This window comes from Sceloporus undulatus, chromosome 2 (genome assembly GCF_019175285.1).
Source record: "Sceloporus undulatus isolate JIND9_A2432 ecotype Alabama chromosome 2, SceUnd_v1.1, whole genome shotgun sequence".
Lineage (NCBI taxonomy): Eukaryota > Metazoa > Chordata > Lepidosauria > Squamata > Phrynosomatidae > Sceloporus > Sceloporus undulatus.
The window spans coordinates 67,052,600-67,070,624 of NC_056523.1; the positions used below are offsets into that span (position 1 = coordinate 67,052,600).

General features: G+C 40.8%; 1 protein-coding gene across 1 annotated transcript in view; it reads right to left on the bottom strand.

The window, feature by feature from the left end:
• SLC6A11 (solute carrier family 6 member 11) overlaps positions 1–14,433 on the bottom strand; it is a 191,236-nt gene extending 176,803 nt beyond the window's left edge. Inside the window, 5 exon segments of the mRNA XM_042454875.1 lie at positions 86–176; positions 2,283–2,423; positions 3,136–3,270; positions 12,456–12,688; positions 14,201–14,433. Coding sequence (XP_042310809.1) covers positions 86–176; positions 2,283–2,423; positions 3,136–3,270; positions 12,456–12,675 — 587 coding nt within the window. The 5' untranslated portion in view covers positions 12,676–12,688; positions 14,201–14,433.
• Between the last annotated feature and the right edge of the window lie 3,592 nt (positions 14,434–18,025).

An 18,025-nucleotide genomic window follows, 5' to 3' on the forward strand; every position in this document is an offset into this window, starting at 1 on the left:
AAATTACCAGAGGTCTGAAATCTTCCTACTCTTGTTTCAAAAAGATGATGAACGTCATTCAAAATGATATTTGATTTTTACTTACTCCCAAAATTCCATGACTGGAGAAGTAGCATTCTGCAAATTCTGTTGAGTACAGTTGCTCATGTTAATTTTTTGAAATTCCACACAATGATCTGTAAAAGAACCAAAACAAATTGTTGTAACATTTGTCTTACTCTTCAAAGTCACTTTAAATTTTTTTTTTAATGTGGCTACCAATTTACCATGATATTCCACGGAAATATCTTTCCCACACACTATTTGCTTCTCTTAAAATTACAAAGGCACATGTAATTTCTGAAACAGCAAAAACAGACTTTCAGTTGCTCTGATTGTTAGAGTAAAAACAATCACTGTGATGCAAACAGCTGCCTGCATTGGATAAGGAATCACTTTCTACCAATAGCTATTCAATAGCCTGAACATGGCAAGTGAGAAAGATACCCTTTGGCACACTTTATTACTGAGTTGACACATACTGTTTGGTCAATGTTCGGTACTGGCTATGATTTCCGTAGCAGATGCCAAAAATAACACTGAACAGGTATACTTTCCAATGGACTCTATGCAAGACATTTAATTACCCAAACTTCGGAGAACTGAATAAAAATCCAGAGTTGTTCAGTAAACACAAAAATAGGGGTAAGTGACTGTAATTCTAACGGAAACTACAATTTTCTAGAAAATGTATTAAAGATATGAAAACACATATCTCGTTAAGAATATTTTGATCAACCTTTCAAATATAACATACTAATTAATCTATGATGTTGAATGCTACTGATAAAACAATTTATATATTTAAAAATTCATATATTTAGGATATAAATTATATCCTATTTAAACTTACAGAAGAATTAACATTTGGCAGGCTTCTTCTGTTATCTTGTTCTCCAGGACCTCTCAAAAAGAAATCTTTGAGGCCCGGTACACACGGGTGCTTTGTGGCATGGTGGCGGCAATTTTAAGGTAGCAGCAATTTTAGGGTTAGGGAGCATGCAGCAACCACATGCTCCCGAACCCTGATTCGGACAGATACCGCTGTTGGCGCCGTACAGCAACCAGATGCCACTGGCTTCATGGCGGCGGCCCTTCTTGCTTGCGACACTGCAAAAAAGAAGCTGCTCTAGGCAGCTTCTTTTTTGATGCGCAGCGTTGCCCACGGTTTGGTTGCTGCGGCAACGCTGTGTAGCAAAAAGGTGCGGAGTTTCTCCGCCAGTGTGTACTGGCCCTAAATATAGTGCAGCACTCAAGAATGAAAGTCTGCTAGGTACAAAGGCTACTACTGGAAGGGAAAAATTGGTCTCTCCTGTAATATGTACCCTCCAGTTGTTTTAATGAATGTGTGCAAATCACTTGAGTCCAAGGCAATTTATTTTTATATTCACATATATTATGGCTACAGAATAAAGACGTACAGTGGACCCTTGTTATTCGCTAGGGTTTGGTTCCAAGATCCCCCGTGTATAACAAAATCCGTGTATGCTCAAGTCCCATTAAATATAATGACATAGCAAAATGGTGTCCCTTATTAAAAAAATGGAAAATCAAGGTTTGCTATTTGAAATTTATACTTTTTTAAAACATTTTCAAACCGTGGATGCTTGAATCCATGTATAAAAAATCCGTGTCTATGAAGGGCCGATTGTACATTGTGAAAAAATCCTGCTAAAATATTACATTGTATCTAACACATACTTTTACATGCTAGTAGATTGTGTTATTCGTTTTCAGTTGAAGTTTTGAGCTGGGATATATGTTTTACAAATAAATAAAATTCTTACAGCACCAAACATGAAAAATGTAAATATGCTTTTTCAACTGTCAAAGTAACAAACCATAGAGGAACATGTTGCATTGCACCTTTGCAAAATGAAGCATCTTAGAAGGGAAGAATTTGATCCTGGATGGACCAATCATTTGCTATCATAAATGGAATGTTTAACTGATGATGAGGAAAAATGTATAAAACAAAAATTGAAGATTAATTCATAAATCAATATTAAATATTAGAATATATATTTGGTTTTTTAAACAAACAAAACAAACAGCTTCATTTATATACCACTTCATACCGAACTAGCAGTGTCTAAGCGGTTTACAATTTTAAGTTACATGCTGTGCCACAAATGTGAACATTTAAGCTAATTTCCACCATCATGTTCTTTGATGTCAATGATTCAAAATTACTCTACTATTCTTGAGATGCATTTAAAGAAACAATTTCATTGTTCCCATACCAGTATTCCATTCATGACCACAGGTTGCCCAAGGAAGCTCAGTAGTAAAGCAGTTGAACAGATAAAAGATAGCCCATGCTAGAATTATGATGTAGTAAACATTCAGGTGTGCCTCAATAACCTGGGTAGCATACCCAATACCTGAAAAAGAAAAAGAAAAGATGGGTCCAATAAGCTCTTCTAAGGGACACAAAAAATACATATAAAAATGATTTGCTGGCTCCAATTAAAGTGTGAGTTCTTAGAAACATGATTCACTTTCTAGTCCTTATAACTAAAGTGAATATCCTTAAAAGATATTTAACAAAACATCTCGACAAACATGCATTGTGGAATGAAATGCAGCAAGGATTATAAACAATATGGCTACACAATGGATTAAGTGTATAAATTTGTGTTGGAGATTGGGTTCCTTAAAGATCTAGTACACAGTACTGTTCCTTAAATTTTTCACCGGCTTTGCATTATTTGATTAATCTGTAACTGTGAAATATGCCATGTCATAAACCCCATACTACAGAAAGGATAAATTCAGTGGCTTGCCTAGGGCACTAAATGAATTCATGTTTGAAGGAGACAGGAATCAGGTATTTCAAAGCTTATACCTCATGCTTCTAACCCCAGTGCTACAGATGTCAAGAAATAAAACTAAACAGACATCAGTAAGAAAACTGGGCATTTCAAGATTATTGATCTCCTAATTGTTTTGTTGGTGATAATAGTAAAACATATTAAGCCCGTTCATGAGATATTTTCAAATTTCATAAATTCTGGTTTCCATGTTTTGATATCTATACATAAACTTATGCACTAAATATGAAAGAGAGAAAAAAGAAGATAACTCAATGTATACCTTCAAACAATGGACACACTTTTCTCCAGCATGTAATTCCTCCTTCACTAGTGAATTGTCCCAATGCAGTTTCCAGGAAAAACACTGGTATGCCACAGCAAATAAAGAAAATCACATAGGGTATGAGAAAAGCACCTAGAAAGCAAGCATTGCACAAAGATTGCTTAGTTACAATTCATCCTTTTAAAAAGTTATTTAAGTTAGAAGTTTAATTTTATTTAAACATTCATGGCCCTACACCAGTCATATTTAAAGTGATGATCCCTAAATCAGTGCCAATCTAAAACCCAATGGCTACTGGTCCAGTAACATTTCCAGTAAAGAAAGAAAATGTTGCAACACAAACATGGTACCAGTCTTCAAAACATTAAGGGAAACATTGCTGGTCTCAATCTGAAAAGCACAAGAAGACTACAGTGGAAAGCACCACTAGCTTTTTCAAAGAATACTCTCATCATTATTGCCGTATAGTAATATTCATACAAGTAAAGATGTGTAGGATATATGGCCTTGGATATTATAATTGGATATTATAATTAATTTATTTTTTCCTTATACTTTAATATAATCTGACAGATCTGTCAAGCTACGTATATTTGATATAAAATTAAGCATCAAATTAAAGATAACTTTGCATTGCCACCTGCCAATGCCTTACAATAATTTTATACATATGAGTGTTACAGCTATTCACAGTGCAACGACTTTCATATGCTATGGAGGGCAGAACACTAATTCAGCTATACAGCTAGACAATATGCCATCAGATAGGTGTGATGGTTTTAAATCAGCAGATTCTCTCCACCAGCAAAGCCATCAGCATCAGCCATGCAGAAGAGGCTTGGCAATTTAAGTGGGCAAGTCAGTTTGTAGCATGAATCAGTGAAGCATGTATGCATGTACTCTATTCACTAGGAAATTTTACTCTCACTTAAAAATTTCATAAATGAAACTCTGTTTGAGTCTCTTCAGCACAATCCTATACTGTTCAAAAGTAAGTACTACTTAATTCAGCAATGCTTGCTCCTAGTTTACTGGGCACAGAGTTGCAGCTTATATGGCTCATCATTAATAGAACTCAAACTTCTAGTTAAGTAATTAAATGCCATTGACCTACAGCTAGAATGAAGCACATGCGCCACTGGAATTTTGATAAAAATGATTTCCCTGTGGCATGATATATGCCTTGCTTAAGATATTTAGAAACATTTATTGCATGAACTCATACTACCAAGTTGCTTCAGTAAATGCAAGGGATGTCAAAAGGGGGATAGCAAGTGTTCCAGTATACTTAAGAAGAGTAACTTCAGTATAGTAGAATCAAATGTAAACTGTGTATTACTATTGAAAATCTAACTTAATAAATTAATTACTATTTCAGTGAATTATAAAAACTTGACTATTTTACTTTTTAGATAATTATGCAAATATTAAATGGTTCACCATGGAAGCTGGTTGGCTAACTTCAAAGGAAAACATTGAACATTTTAGTATTCTCTCTTTGTTCATGAAGCATTCCACAACACATCATTATTTAAAACTGAAAATAAACATACTAGAAGATAGTTATTTGGGTTGTGTCCTATAAATTATCAGTGTGATTGCACTTGCATATATAAGGTTTTAATCACCAAAATATTTTATTAACTTGTAGAAATCTCTACAAAATGTTTGTCTTGGGAATATTTTTTAAAAGATCAGTATAAGGTGTATTGATTCTGGAAAATAAATAGCACACCAGTAGCTTCAGACCCCTGGATTTAGTTCTATATGTAACTTTACTGCATTTGCTTCATACCTTTCCTATACATCAACAGATCTTTAAAATGACAAGAATTTTCCAGTCGTCATACACAATCGTACAAGCCATTATATTCCCTATTACATGTATGGATGCAAGAGCTGGACAGTTAAGAAAGTAGACAGGAAGAAAACCAGTTCATCTGCCATGTAGAGCTGGAGAAGAGTGCTAAAGATTCCACAGACAAACAAATGGGTCCTATAATAGATAAAGCCAGAAATCGACCAGGAAGCCAAGATGACCGAGGCTGTCATATTTTGGTCACATCATGAGAAGGCATAACTCATTGGCAAAACAATAATGCTAGGGACTCATTCCCACTTACAAATGAATCAATTTACAATCTAAATCAATGGATCAATTCAACATTGGAGCGTGGTTCACACTACATTTGTCCCAATCGCATTTTCGGGCATTAAAATAATCCACTTGTGGTTCATACCGACGTATGAATCAATTCTATTTAAACCGTTTCCTGAGGTAGATAACCCACTTGTCGTTCACATTGACTAATGAATTGGTTTAAATAGAATAGTTTCCAGCAGGTTTATTTTTTTTTTTATTTGTCCATCACTGGAATCGGATTTACATATGTCTGGAAAAAAGTTGCTGGTGCAGGAGATTAGGAGGGTACAAGAGTGGGCGGATGCAGGTTATCATTTCTGCTTTACTGCGCCACAAAAAACATCCACCTGAAGATCCCTTAATATATCATAATAAATTGATTCCTATCCACATCTGGTTCATATTTGCATTGAATTGATTTGGTAAAAAAGACGTGGAAAAAATCAGCGTGCAGGTTAAACGGGTCTAGTGCATGGCCCCCTTCTCCAAACCACTTCAGCGATTCAGTTGAGATGCGAACCAGAGTCATTTAAACCAATTCAAACCAGTTTGCTAACTGGTTTAAAACATAGTGGGAATGAGGCCTAGGAAAGATGGAAGGAAGTAGAGAGGAAGGCTGCATGCTAAACAAATGGATTTTATTAAGCTGGTCACAGATATGAATTTGCAGGATCTAAGGAGAACAGTGGAGGATAGGGAGTCTTGGAGATGTCTCATCCACAGGGGTGCCACCAATCAAGATGAACTCAAAGGCAGTTAACAACAATAACAAATATAGTCACCCCTCCATTTCCATGGACTTCAGATCTGCATCCCTCACCCGTTTGCATGTGGCAAATGGAGAGGGACAAAATGGGGTGCATGTTGCCATTCAATGGGGCTTGAACACTGGTGATTTTCTGTTTTCGCTGGAGGGGCTACTGTACATTATAACAAGTAATGACATTTATTTACAATTGCGTAAAAATTCAATCACATCTACATCATAAGCTGACTTTTCCAAAAGAAAACAAAATCACACATGGACATCTTCATATATCATGATTTTCCACTCTTGGTTTCCCTTTTGGAAGAACCTACACTGAGCCCCAACTGCAACCTATTGCTTTGAGATTTCTTAAGATGCAACTTTCTGATCTTATTTTATTTGAAAGAAACAGTTTTAGCTTCTTTTTTAAGCGACATCCTTAAGCATCCTTAGGACTGGTTTTCATGTGTAAAAGATGTTTCTGTGCCCCCAGTCTAGCATCATAACTCCTCAAATATCTGTGCAAAATGGTATATTTTGACCAAAGGCATTATCAACAAGCATGATACAATATGCACATGGGCAAGATAAAGCAAATGATTCTGGCTCTCAGGAATTACACTACCTAAATAAAAGAATAAAATATAAATGCTGCCTTTACAGAGATGCAGAAATCTAGTTCACCAGACTTTTCTAAACAAAATTTTGAAAACTGGTTTCTTTCTTCCACTTGGGGGCTAGTAAAAGAACAGATTACCTATGACATTAATATTTCCTCACTAGATTTAACGCTGTTTGAGAGATGAAATTCTGAGTAAATATTGAACTAATTACTGAAAAGTGTGCTCAGATAATCAAATAAAAAATAAAGAGAATCTTATACATCTTATACAGTTATTTGTATTGCAGATAATTTATTTTACCCGAGGTACTTTAAATTTGGAGGGGGAAAATTGTTGGTCACAAACATGGCTTCCTAAGTTCTTCACTGTCATAATGAAAACAGTATGCAAAGGAATTTTGTAGTACCTTTGAGACTAACTGAAAGAAAGACGCTAGTAGCATGAGGTTTAGTAGACATAAATCTACTTCTCCATACACCTAGGAAGATTCATGCTACCACCTTTTTTCTTCCAGTTAGTCTCAAAGATGCTACAAGATCCCTTTGCGTACTGATTTTCCACATTAACACAACTATGTCTTTGAATAATGAAATCAGTTTGAGAAATAGACTAGCAATAATCTACAAGAATTGTGATTAGAACAGATGACTTCATTTTGCTCTGCTGTTCTGCTACTATGTAGCAACAGAAGGCAAAACACAGAAAAGCAAACACACCTACACACTGAGCTTTTAGCACTGTAGCAAACCAAAGAGGCTGAATTCATTTTGGTGCTTCTCATTCCAAAAACAAATATGACTGTGGCCCAACATGGTTGGCAGAAAAGTAAAAAAGTAAAGAATGGCACTTTCTGTTCTGCTTGGTATACAGACTACTGAATGCATGGTTGTCTTCATGTTGTTCTATGAGTTCAATGCGTTTTGGCATACATTTTCAGTGTGTGCAGGACTGGTTAAATATATTTGTTTACAAATCTCAGCCTAACATAAAGCCAAGAGAATTCCACTTCATGGACTCCTGGTTATTCTTGCCTTTCAACATGCCAACTTAGGGGCAGTACAGATGGATGGCTAAATACCACCCCTGTATGCCCTGGGTCAGTGCCGTAGCAGCCACATGCTGGGGCACCGACCCGCTCCCTAAAAGAAGCTGCTCTGAGCAACTTCTTTGAAGGGACGTCACAGGCGTGCTCACATACCATTATGGTGCCCCTTCCAGCCAGCGCCGTTTGGGTGCTGCGCCACACATGCATCATCATGGCACGCCCCATATGGATGGGCGTGTGCCAAGATGGCACCCATACGCCAGCTGAAGGGCTTTGAGCATGTGCACACTAAGCCCTATTTGAACCCTAGTTTGGGCCCAGGCTGGCATAAAATGCTGGTCTGCATTGGCCTTTAGTTACCATATGGCACAGGAAGATCATTTTCAATAGCCAAGACCAGTGCTCACCACTAGCACATGGTTTCATGACTGCTGTTTGTTGAAGCTCAATTCAATATTTGAATAGGCAAGCCTGAAGAAGAAGAGCCCTCCCTCCATGACAACTGTCATCCTTCAGCCTGTGAGGGAGTGACCAGGCAGGCCCAGCTCCACCAGGGCTAGCCTGAAGAAGAAGAGCCCTGCCTCTAGTCCATCTGCCTTGGTCCGGGCCTCAGAGGGAGAGAAGAACCACTGGACCTCATCTCCTTTCCCACCACCATTCCCTTCTCCTTTTGTGTCGTGTCTTTTAGATTGTAAACCTGAGGGCAGGGAACCGTCTAATTAAAAATAATAATTGTAAGCTGCTCTGATGGCCTTTAGGGCTGAAGGGTGGGGTATAAATACCACAAATAAATAAATAAATAAATTTACTTAATAATAATAATAATAATAATAACTTTATTTCTAGCCCGCCTTTCCAAAGATCAAGGCGGGTTACAGCACTTAGACCATCCAATAATACAATCCACGAAATACAGTAAAAGCATCAATCAATATAAACATCAGTTAAAACATACTACAATAGAAATAACTGTCCAAGCTAGCACAATAGTGCAACAGTGAGGGGAGAGAAGGGGTTATCTCAGGGGTATTAGGGGTATGCCTGCTGGAAAAGCTGTGTTTTGAGCCCCTTTTTAAATTGGTCCAGAGAGGCGGCTGAGCGGAGCTCGCCAGGAAGGGAGTTCCAGAGCTTGGGGGCCGAGGTGGAGAAGGCCCTCTGTGTGGTGGTAGAATATCTTGCTTCTGGAACTTTTAGCAATTGCTTCCCGGCCGATCTGAGTATGCAGGGCGGATTGTATGGAGAGAGGCGGTCCTCCAATTACCCTGAGCCCAAGCCATTTAGGGCTTTATAGGTAATAACCAACACCTTGTATTGCACCTGGAAGCAAATGGGCAGCCAATGGAGATCTTTAAGGATAGGTGTTATATGACTGGCCCTGGAGGATCCAGTGACCAGTCTTGCTGCCATATTCTGAACCAATAGAAGCTTCCAAGTATGGTACAAGGGTTGCCCCATGTAGAGCGCATTACAGAAATCCAATCGAGAGGTTACCAGAGCATGTACCACCGTTTCAAGGTCCCCCCGGCCCAGGTAGGGTCGCAGCTGGCGTATCAGCCGAAGCTGATAACAGGTGCTCCTGACCATCGCATCCACCTGAGATGTAAGGTGAAGCGACGTGTCCAGGAGCACCCCCAGACTGCGAACTGAGTCCTTCACAGGAAGCGTGATCCCGTTCAGGACAGGTGGACAAATATCCATCCCTGGGCCCAGGGAACCTATCACGAGCACTTCCGTTTTCTCTGGATTCAGACTGAGTCTGTTTTCCCTCATCCAGCCCATTACCGACTTCAGACAGGCATCCAGAGGAGAGAAGTAGTCCTCACAAATAAGAAACTATATGTACTACTGCAGAGAGCTAGCATGGTATAGTGGTTAGGGTGCTGGACTAGGACTCTCAAGACCAGGTTTCAAATGTCCATTCGGCCATGAAACCCACTGGGTGACCTTGGACAATTCACAACCTCTCAGTCTCAGTGGAAGATAATGGCAAACTCCTTCTGAAGAAATCTTGCCAAGAAAACCCCATGATAGGTTCACCTTAGAGTCACCATATGTTGAAAACAACTTCAAGGTATACTACATCAATAACAATGTAGTATTGTAGTATTGACCCACTGTGTCTTCCTTCTTCCACTAATAACATGAGCATTGTCATACTATCATAGTATATTAGTCCATCTCATGTAGGAGTCCTGGCCAAGATCCAAAGCACCAAACAACTAATTCTGCATACACAAGACAGCTTTGATTTTTTTTCAAACAAGAATACTCACATAGCAAAATAGTACAAAAACAGTTTCCAAAGCAATTCCAATATATAGTGTAGTTTTAATGTTTACAGTTAAAGGGGAGGGGGAAGTTGAAAATTCAACAGAACTTCAAAAGTATTCTGACCTCTATGTTCAACAAGCAATGCTAAATGTCCCAAACATTCAGTGGTTTTCTTACTGTAAACATTATGGCCAGAGGAATTATTGGGCTTATATACACACTAAGTTCTGTACTGAACTGTGGCAGACAGTTAAGTTTTTATCTCACTGCTGTTTCATGACAGCCTGTATGATATAATAACTAGAATGCTGGAGTAGTATTTTAGATATTTAAATTTAAGTCTTCGCTGAGCCATGACACTCTTTGAGTGGTCTTGTCCCTTACCTATCTCATAGGGCTGTTATGATAGTAGAATGGGCAGGAGGGCAGTCACATGCACTATATTGCGCTTACTAAAGAAGAGATAGAATATAGATACAACTAATAAGTAAAAAGGCATATCTAACCAATCCCTTTTAAAAGACATTTAAAGTTGATGGCCATCACAGTATTCCATAGCAACAAAGTGGGTTCATCAGCCTCAAACTCTTCCACTCCCAACTCACTTTGCCTTGGACCCAAAGCCAACCTTCACTGAGAATCTGAGAATTTATGTTTTTTCCATGTACTTACACATTAAAGTAACCTGTTCTATTTTTTCCACAGAAATTGATCAATTATAAGACATATTACTTCCTTTCAACAGGATGAAACCTGGCAAATATTAGACAGGCAAATATCAGGTGCAGGCATTTCTGTGCTTGGTGGCTTTTCAAATGGAGGGTTTTTATGGATTTTAAAGAACATCCATAACTTTTTCACTTTTTCACTTCTTGACAGAATCAATGACGATTACTAGCATAGTTGTCCTTTCTGAGAGATAAAGCCTGTCATGCTTGAGACAGATAGCATAGTTGTATAAGGACAATATTTACAGTTTTAAAGGGAATGATATTCTCCAGTCCTGTGGTGTGGAAGTGAATTTCCATCAAAATGATGCTCCGAGATGTATAACTTGTCAAAAGGAAAAGCGTCTTTTGTTTATGCAAATTCTTTAAAGTGTGGAAGGATGGATTCACTGCCATCTTCCATGGTTTTTGGTTTAATTTTATGAAAATAGCACACATACTAGAAATGCCATTAGCAAAGCAGTGTACAAAATTCCAAAAGGATATGAGGACGGATTAAGGAGTAAAGCTAAATGAGAAAATGGTATAAAGCCTTTTGTTTGGTGTTGAATTGATACCAAACATAAAGTTCCCTCTACACCTCTCCTCAAACCACTGCAATTGTAAAAACAAGAGCCTTGGTAAAGTTATTTCCAGGTGGAAAACTAAGGCCATCAGCCATGAGACTACTTCACACTTCTCTTCCTCCTCCTTGCCTGGTACTTTTCTTTTTGAGCGGTGAGGGTGTATAAATTTTGAACGAAATTCTTCAGGGATTACCCAGTACACTTTAAGCTGCTCTGGAAAGGTCCCACAACATTTTGAAGAAAGCCTTAAGTACTCTACAGTGGATCACTTCAGTTCTGGAGCACATATTTCCCACTCGCACCCCCAGAAAGTCAAAAAAGGCTTCTGTTCTAAGTAGTCTTCCTATAGAGTAAGTCCTAATGAATTTAGCAACCTTTGTTGTTGTGTGCCTTCAACTCATTTCTGACTCATGGCTACTGTAAGACAAATCTTTCACTGGGTTTTCTTGACTAGTAAATATACTTACTACCACACTGTGTGGATGTAGACATATCTCTACGACTATAATTAAACAGAGCAGGAAAAATCACATGTGCCAATATGGGAGACATTTTACCAAAACTTAGAATAAAAAGTTTATTTGGGACTTCAAAGACCAGCCAATCAATATATTGTGGACAAAGTCTCCACAGACTAGACAATCTTTTATCCCATCCCTGGGGTTTTCAAGATGTTTTATATGTACACAAGGTAAGTCAATATCTCATCTTTTTTTTCTTGTCCACCACCAATGTGATGAATATACTCTTACCTATAAAATCTCTTGCCAGGATAAACATTTAGTCTGTTCTTCCTGGAAGAGACCAACATGGATTTTCTTCCAGATTTTGCCTCAGATTTACCATATTCAGTGGCAAGCCTTAGAACATTGATTTTAGAGCTAAAACTGATGTCTACCATGAAAATCAAAAACAAACAACCAAAAAAAAACCTTCCAAATAGATCACATGAACCTATGTCTGGCATGTTCTCCAATCCCACTGAGTCAACATAGCCAAGCTTCCATCAGTCAACATATCTAGATGAGTCTGAATAGTTTACACACAGACTGAGTGATCTGCAAATCACTTCCATGCCTCCATAATCCTAACATTGTGATAAATCATCATTTCTTCCAATTCAACAAATTGCTTTTGTTTTCATTGCAAGTTACACAGCACGTGGAAGCTATTGAAACAAGGTACAATCTTACCTCCTCCATTTTTGTAGCAGAGATATGGGAATCGCCACACATTTCCCAACCCAATGATCTCCCCTGCCACGGAAAGCACAAACTCCACCTTGTTGTTCCAGTGGCCCCTTTCATGCACTTTCTTATCATTGCTGTGGACCAGGTTGGTACTTGAGGCTTCGGGGTCCAGAGCATCCTCTGGTTTCCCATTAATGATAGGAATAGTCTTTTCAGCTGTCATGATTCTTTCCAGCCTGGATGAAAAATACAAGGATTTAAAAAAGGGGGGAAGAGAAGTTGTGAGAAAGGTACAGATATTCAGAATATCCCCCTAGCCCTCCTTTCACACACACAAACACACATACACCCAGAGAGAGAGGTTAAAAACTCAAGAGTGGCAAACTTTATAAGGTACTATGCATGAATATACAGAAACCAGTGTAGCGTAGTGGTTCGAGTGTTGGACTAGGACCCTGGAGACCAGAGTTTAATTCCCCATGTGGCCATTAAACCCACGGATTGACCTTAGCCAAGTCACACACTCTCAGCCTCAAGGGAAGGCAATGGGAAACCCCATCTGACCAAATCTTGCCAAGAAACAACCTTAGAAGGCACCTGAAGGCACACAACAACAACAAAAGCATGACTATATGCCAATTTTTTAAAACAAATAAAAATTGCCATCTGGAGAAAGGGAGCTAAGGAAGCCAGGCACTCTCTTCTTTTCCCTCCAAAATCCTTCCCCTTGACCAGGAGGGCCCTCCGCTCCTCAACCAGAGGTGGTGGTCCCCATCGCCAAGGAGGACATGGAAGAAAAACATGGAGGATGTGACCAAATTAAAAGCTCCAAACATTTCATGTAAATAAATACAAGGGCAGGCTTCTCTGAGTCCTGCTCCAAAGGGAGGATTTCCACCTGGGATTCCACCTGGACAGAAGGCAGAAAGGTAGGAGAGGTCCTGGGAAGGTGGAGAACTTCTGGCCACCCTGAAAGAAGGGCAAGGCACTGCAAAATGGAGGACATGCAAGAAAAAAGGGAGGATGTGAGCAAATTCAAAGCTCCAAAGACTTCATATAAATCAGTACAAGGGCATGGAGTCCTGCTCCAAAGGAGGACCTTTTGGGGAATTGAAAGCTGGAGCAGGTCCTGGGAAAGGAGGAGGTCCACCTGTGGTCACCCTGAAAGGAGGGCAAAGTAGCTAGAAATGAGGGAAATATGGAGGATGTGAGGACATGAATAGCTCCACACGCTTCGAATAAATAAATAAATAAATACAAAGGCATGCTTCTGAGAGCCCTGCTCCAAAGGGAGGACCTTTCTGGCATTCCAGCTGCAGGGAAGAAGGTCCTGGGGAAGGAGGAGGAGGAGGAGGGCCCCCTCTGGCCACCCTGAAAGGGGCACAAGGGACCTGGCAATGGAGGACGTAGGGGCCAAAAAAGGAGGACGGGAGCAGATGCAAAGCTCCACAGGCTTCCTCTAAATCACTGCAGCCAAGGCGGGCTTCTCTGAGCCCTGCTCCAAATGGAGGAGGAGGCGGCTGCTGCTGCTGCTTTGGGGGGGGGGGGGCTGGCACCTGGGCAGGAGGCAGCAGCAGGAGAGAGAGCTCCTCTCGGGGAAAGGAGGAGCAGGAGGAGCCCAAGCTCCCTCTGGCCAGCCGGGTCCTCTGGCAACCTGTCGAGCAGCCCGGGGCTCTGGCTGCGGAGGAAGGCGGGCAGGGAAAGCAGGGAGGGCAGGGCAGGGGGTTCTCCTTCTTCTTGCTACTCACCCCGGGGCGAGGGCAGAGCGGGGCCAAGCTGGCGGGAGCCCTCCTGTTGCGCGGGGGCTCGGTGGGGCTGGCAGGCAGGCGCCCGCGGAGGCGGCAAGAGCAGCAGAACCAGGAGGAGGAGGCGGGTGGGAGGCAGGCAGGGAGGGAAGGCAGGCAGGCAGGCAGGCAGCAGAGATGGAGGCTGGTCCTGATAGGCAGGGGCTTCTCCTCCTCCTCCTCCTCCTTCTTCTTCTCCTCTTCCCTGTCTGCAAAGGCTGAGGAGACTCCCAGGACAGCCAAAAGGGACGACTGAGGCAAAGGAGGAGCCATCCACCGCCCCCTCCCTCCCTCCGGCTCTTTGCCCGCCTCCCGCCCTGGGCCCACCGCCTCAGCAAGGGAGGAAGAGGAGGAGGAGGAGGAGGAAGGCTCCAAGCAGTCCTGCTGCTGCTGCCTGCCCTGCCCCTCAGCCCCCTTCTCCAGGAGGGATGCCCTCAGGGAATCCCCTCCCTAGTAAGGGTTGGGAGCTTTGGGGTTGGCCCCAGTCCTCCACTTGTCCGGAATGGGGAATGTTGAGGGAAGGGAATGCCCCCCTCCCTTCTGGTTTAGACAGCTCTGTGCTGGCATCTTGGCAAAGAGTCCTTTTGCTGCCCTGGGGTTTGCCTGGTCCTCCAAACGTTTTGCCCACGAAACCCCTGGGAAAGTGATGGGGTGGCCACCAATCAACAGCTGAGACACCTATACAGCCAGCCCTTGGTATCTCTTGGAATTTGATTCCAGTCCCCACAGTGGTTACCAAAACTGTGGATACACCAGCCCCATTCAATACAATGGATAGTAAAATGGTGCTCCCTCTATAAAATGGCAAACTCAAGCTTTGCTTTTTGGACTTGAGATATTTTTTGATTGTTTTCAAACCATGGATGCTTGAATCTATGGGTAAAGAATCCGTGGATATCAAGGGCCAACTGTATTTCCATTTTGTCAGTGAGATTGCACCGCCTTGAAATAAGGGGCAGTGGGCCAGAGCAAGAGTGAGCAGCTTCAAAATGGGGGCTGGACTGGCTCTCCACTATGACTAGCACTGGCATGGTTGCCACTTAAATTCAGTGGCAACTATACAAGATCTAGGCTATAGAAGTGGAAAGGCCCACTAGATGTTGCTGGATGGCACCTCTCAGCATTCTTCTCTGTTGCCTCTGCTACTGGTAGTTGCAGTACAACATCTGGAAGGCATTTCAGACAAACCCTTCAGAAATGATCACACAGGGGAAACAGACATGCCAACAACAACAGTGTTTTAAGGGATGCATGTAGCATGTAGCAATAGCAACAGCAAGTACATTTCTATACAGTTTATCAGTGCACTTAAGCACTCCCTGAGCGGTTTACAAAGTGTAAGCTAATTGCCCCCAACAATATGGGTACTCATTTTTAGCCACCTAAGGAAGGATGCAAACCTGAGTCAAGCTTGAGCCCCCTTAACTTGTATTGAACTCACAACCTTATGGTTTGTGAATGAGTGGCTGCAGTACAGGCATTTAACCAACCCACCACCCTGGCCATATCTTGTCTGTCCCTGGCCTACAGTAACTACAGTACATAATCTTCCCTGCCTTTGTGACTGATTAACACACATTATGCAGGCATGCAAACACTGGCCCCTTTCACACTAGCACTTTTGTTCTGGGTAGACACGGGCAGATCCATTCCTCCAATACCAAATATGTCTGGAATGAAAGTTTCCATTACCTTTACCCCGATCGAACCTCCCCAGTGCAATTTAACTCAATGGATGTTCACACTTACAAAGTATCAATTTAAAATACTTAAACTGATCGCTTTCTATCATTCCTGGGTTTTTTGTTCTGTCATCAGTGGCTAGTATCTACTGCAGTCATTTTTTCATCAACTGTGGGTTTAAAAAAAAATCTGACAGAATATGAGCATCCGGTTGATTTGGGAACACGAAGCTCCAATGGCCCCGCAAATTAGCAGTGTCTAGTAATATTGCAGCCATATGGAAAGTTCTGTCTGAGGATGGAACGGGGAATGACACCCTGCAAGAGTCAACACATAAATCCCAGACATCGCATACTCTGTCAGTGAATAGATTAGTAAATGCATGTCACACAAATACCAAACGTTCGCATAATCTATCTAATTTTTTTAAAAATAAAAAAATCAAACCCTCAAATGCCAGCCTTGGCAACATCCAAGCAAAAAGTACATATATAACTTTTGGTTGCAGTGGGGGGAGAAGGTGAAAGGAAAAAAAAAAATGTGGTAGCACAAAAATTTCCATATTCTATCACAAACTTAAAAAAAAAAATCAACGGGTCTGGCGATGTTCCCCTGTTGCAGGAGTAAAAGAATTACATGGACGACAGTTTAGAAGCAGGAAACTGGCACTCAGCACTTGCAAAAAATGATACTTGCCAAGTGACTGGGGCACCATGCAAAAAAAAGGGTTTTCCAAAAGAAATGGGGGGAAAAACACTTTCGGAAAACCCATGATAAGGGGGATTTGCCCCGGATCCACCTCAATTCGGGTGTGCAAAAACCGACGCCAGTGGGAATTATCCATTGATAAACCGGTTTGTGAACCGATCTATAATGTAGTGTAAATGACCCCACTGTTTACTGCTTATATATTTGCACACATCTCTGCAAACAGTTATTATGTGTTTAAGTGTGCAGAAGTATCTTTGGCACATATCAATGTGTGGCATCTTAAAATAATCCAGACTAGCCATTTCACACTGGTTCTCAAAATTATGGACATGGATAAGCATTCCCATTTCATATAAAAGGATATGTTTTTAGCAGCTGTGGAAGAAGACCTCTGTTGAGTCTCAGATAGCTCCTGTCATGTAGATCATTCTGAAGGCTAGATGGACAAGTAATAGCCAGAAACTTTCTATGTAGTGGCAAAGGAAACGCGGTCCTTAAATAATTTGTAACCCATTAATGCAATTATAAATCCACAAGAGCAATAAAAATATGTGATGTAGTAATTGTTTTAAGAAGTAGTAGCTTAAAATACAGGCATTTCAAAATTTGAGTTATACTGTCTCTATAAATCTGGAAGCCCCATTGTGTCTTCCAACCTCATCCCCAGAAAAATTGCTAAGAACATAAGACTCCCTGTGGCTAATCCAAAATTAAACAAGAGATACTGCCAGAAGAAGAGACTGTCAGGTTGAAAGGCACTCAGCGAGCTTCTGAGAAGAGCAGAGGACAAGTACCAATAGCGCTATGGCTAACAATGAAACTGGTCTCAAGCTGAAAAGAAGTTCAGCTGTTGATGTGTTCAGAAGTGAAAGGAAACTCAGTGCTCCACAACATATGTTTTATAGGAACATAGAATGTGAGACATATATCAGGGGAAGCTGGATATCATAAAACAAAACATGGAACGTATTTACATTGCAATATTTGGGGTGAGCAGCTAAAGTGGACAGGAATGGGACATTTTGCGTCAGATAATTATACCTTTAATCAGGAAATAAAAATCTAAGAAGAAATGGGGTGGCATTAACAGTAAGGACTGCAAAAGCAGACATAGCAGAAGATATAATGCAAAGTCTGACCAAGTCATATCAATAAAGCTAAAGGGAAAACTCATCAATCTAACCTTAATCCAAATTTATGCTCCAACTACAGAGGCAGAAGAGGAAGAAATAGAAAGATTCTGTGCTGGAGTCCAAGAGGAAATTGATTGCACAACAAAAGACATGTTGGTAATCATAGGCAATTAAAAGTTAAAAGTTGAAAGCAAGGCAGAACTAAACACTGTAGGAGCATTTTGCCCAGGATCAAGAAATGAAGCAAGAGATCAATTTGTTG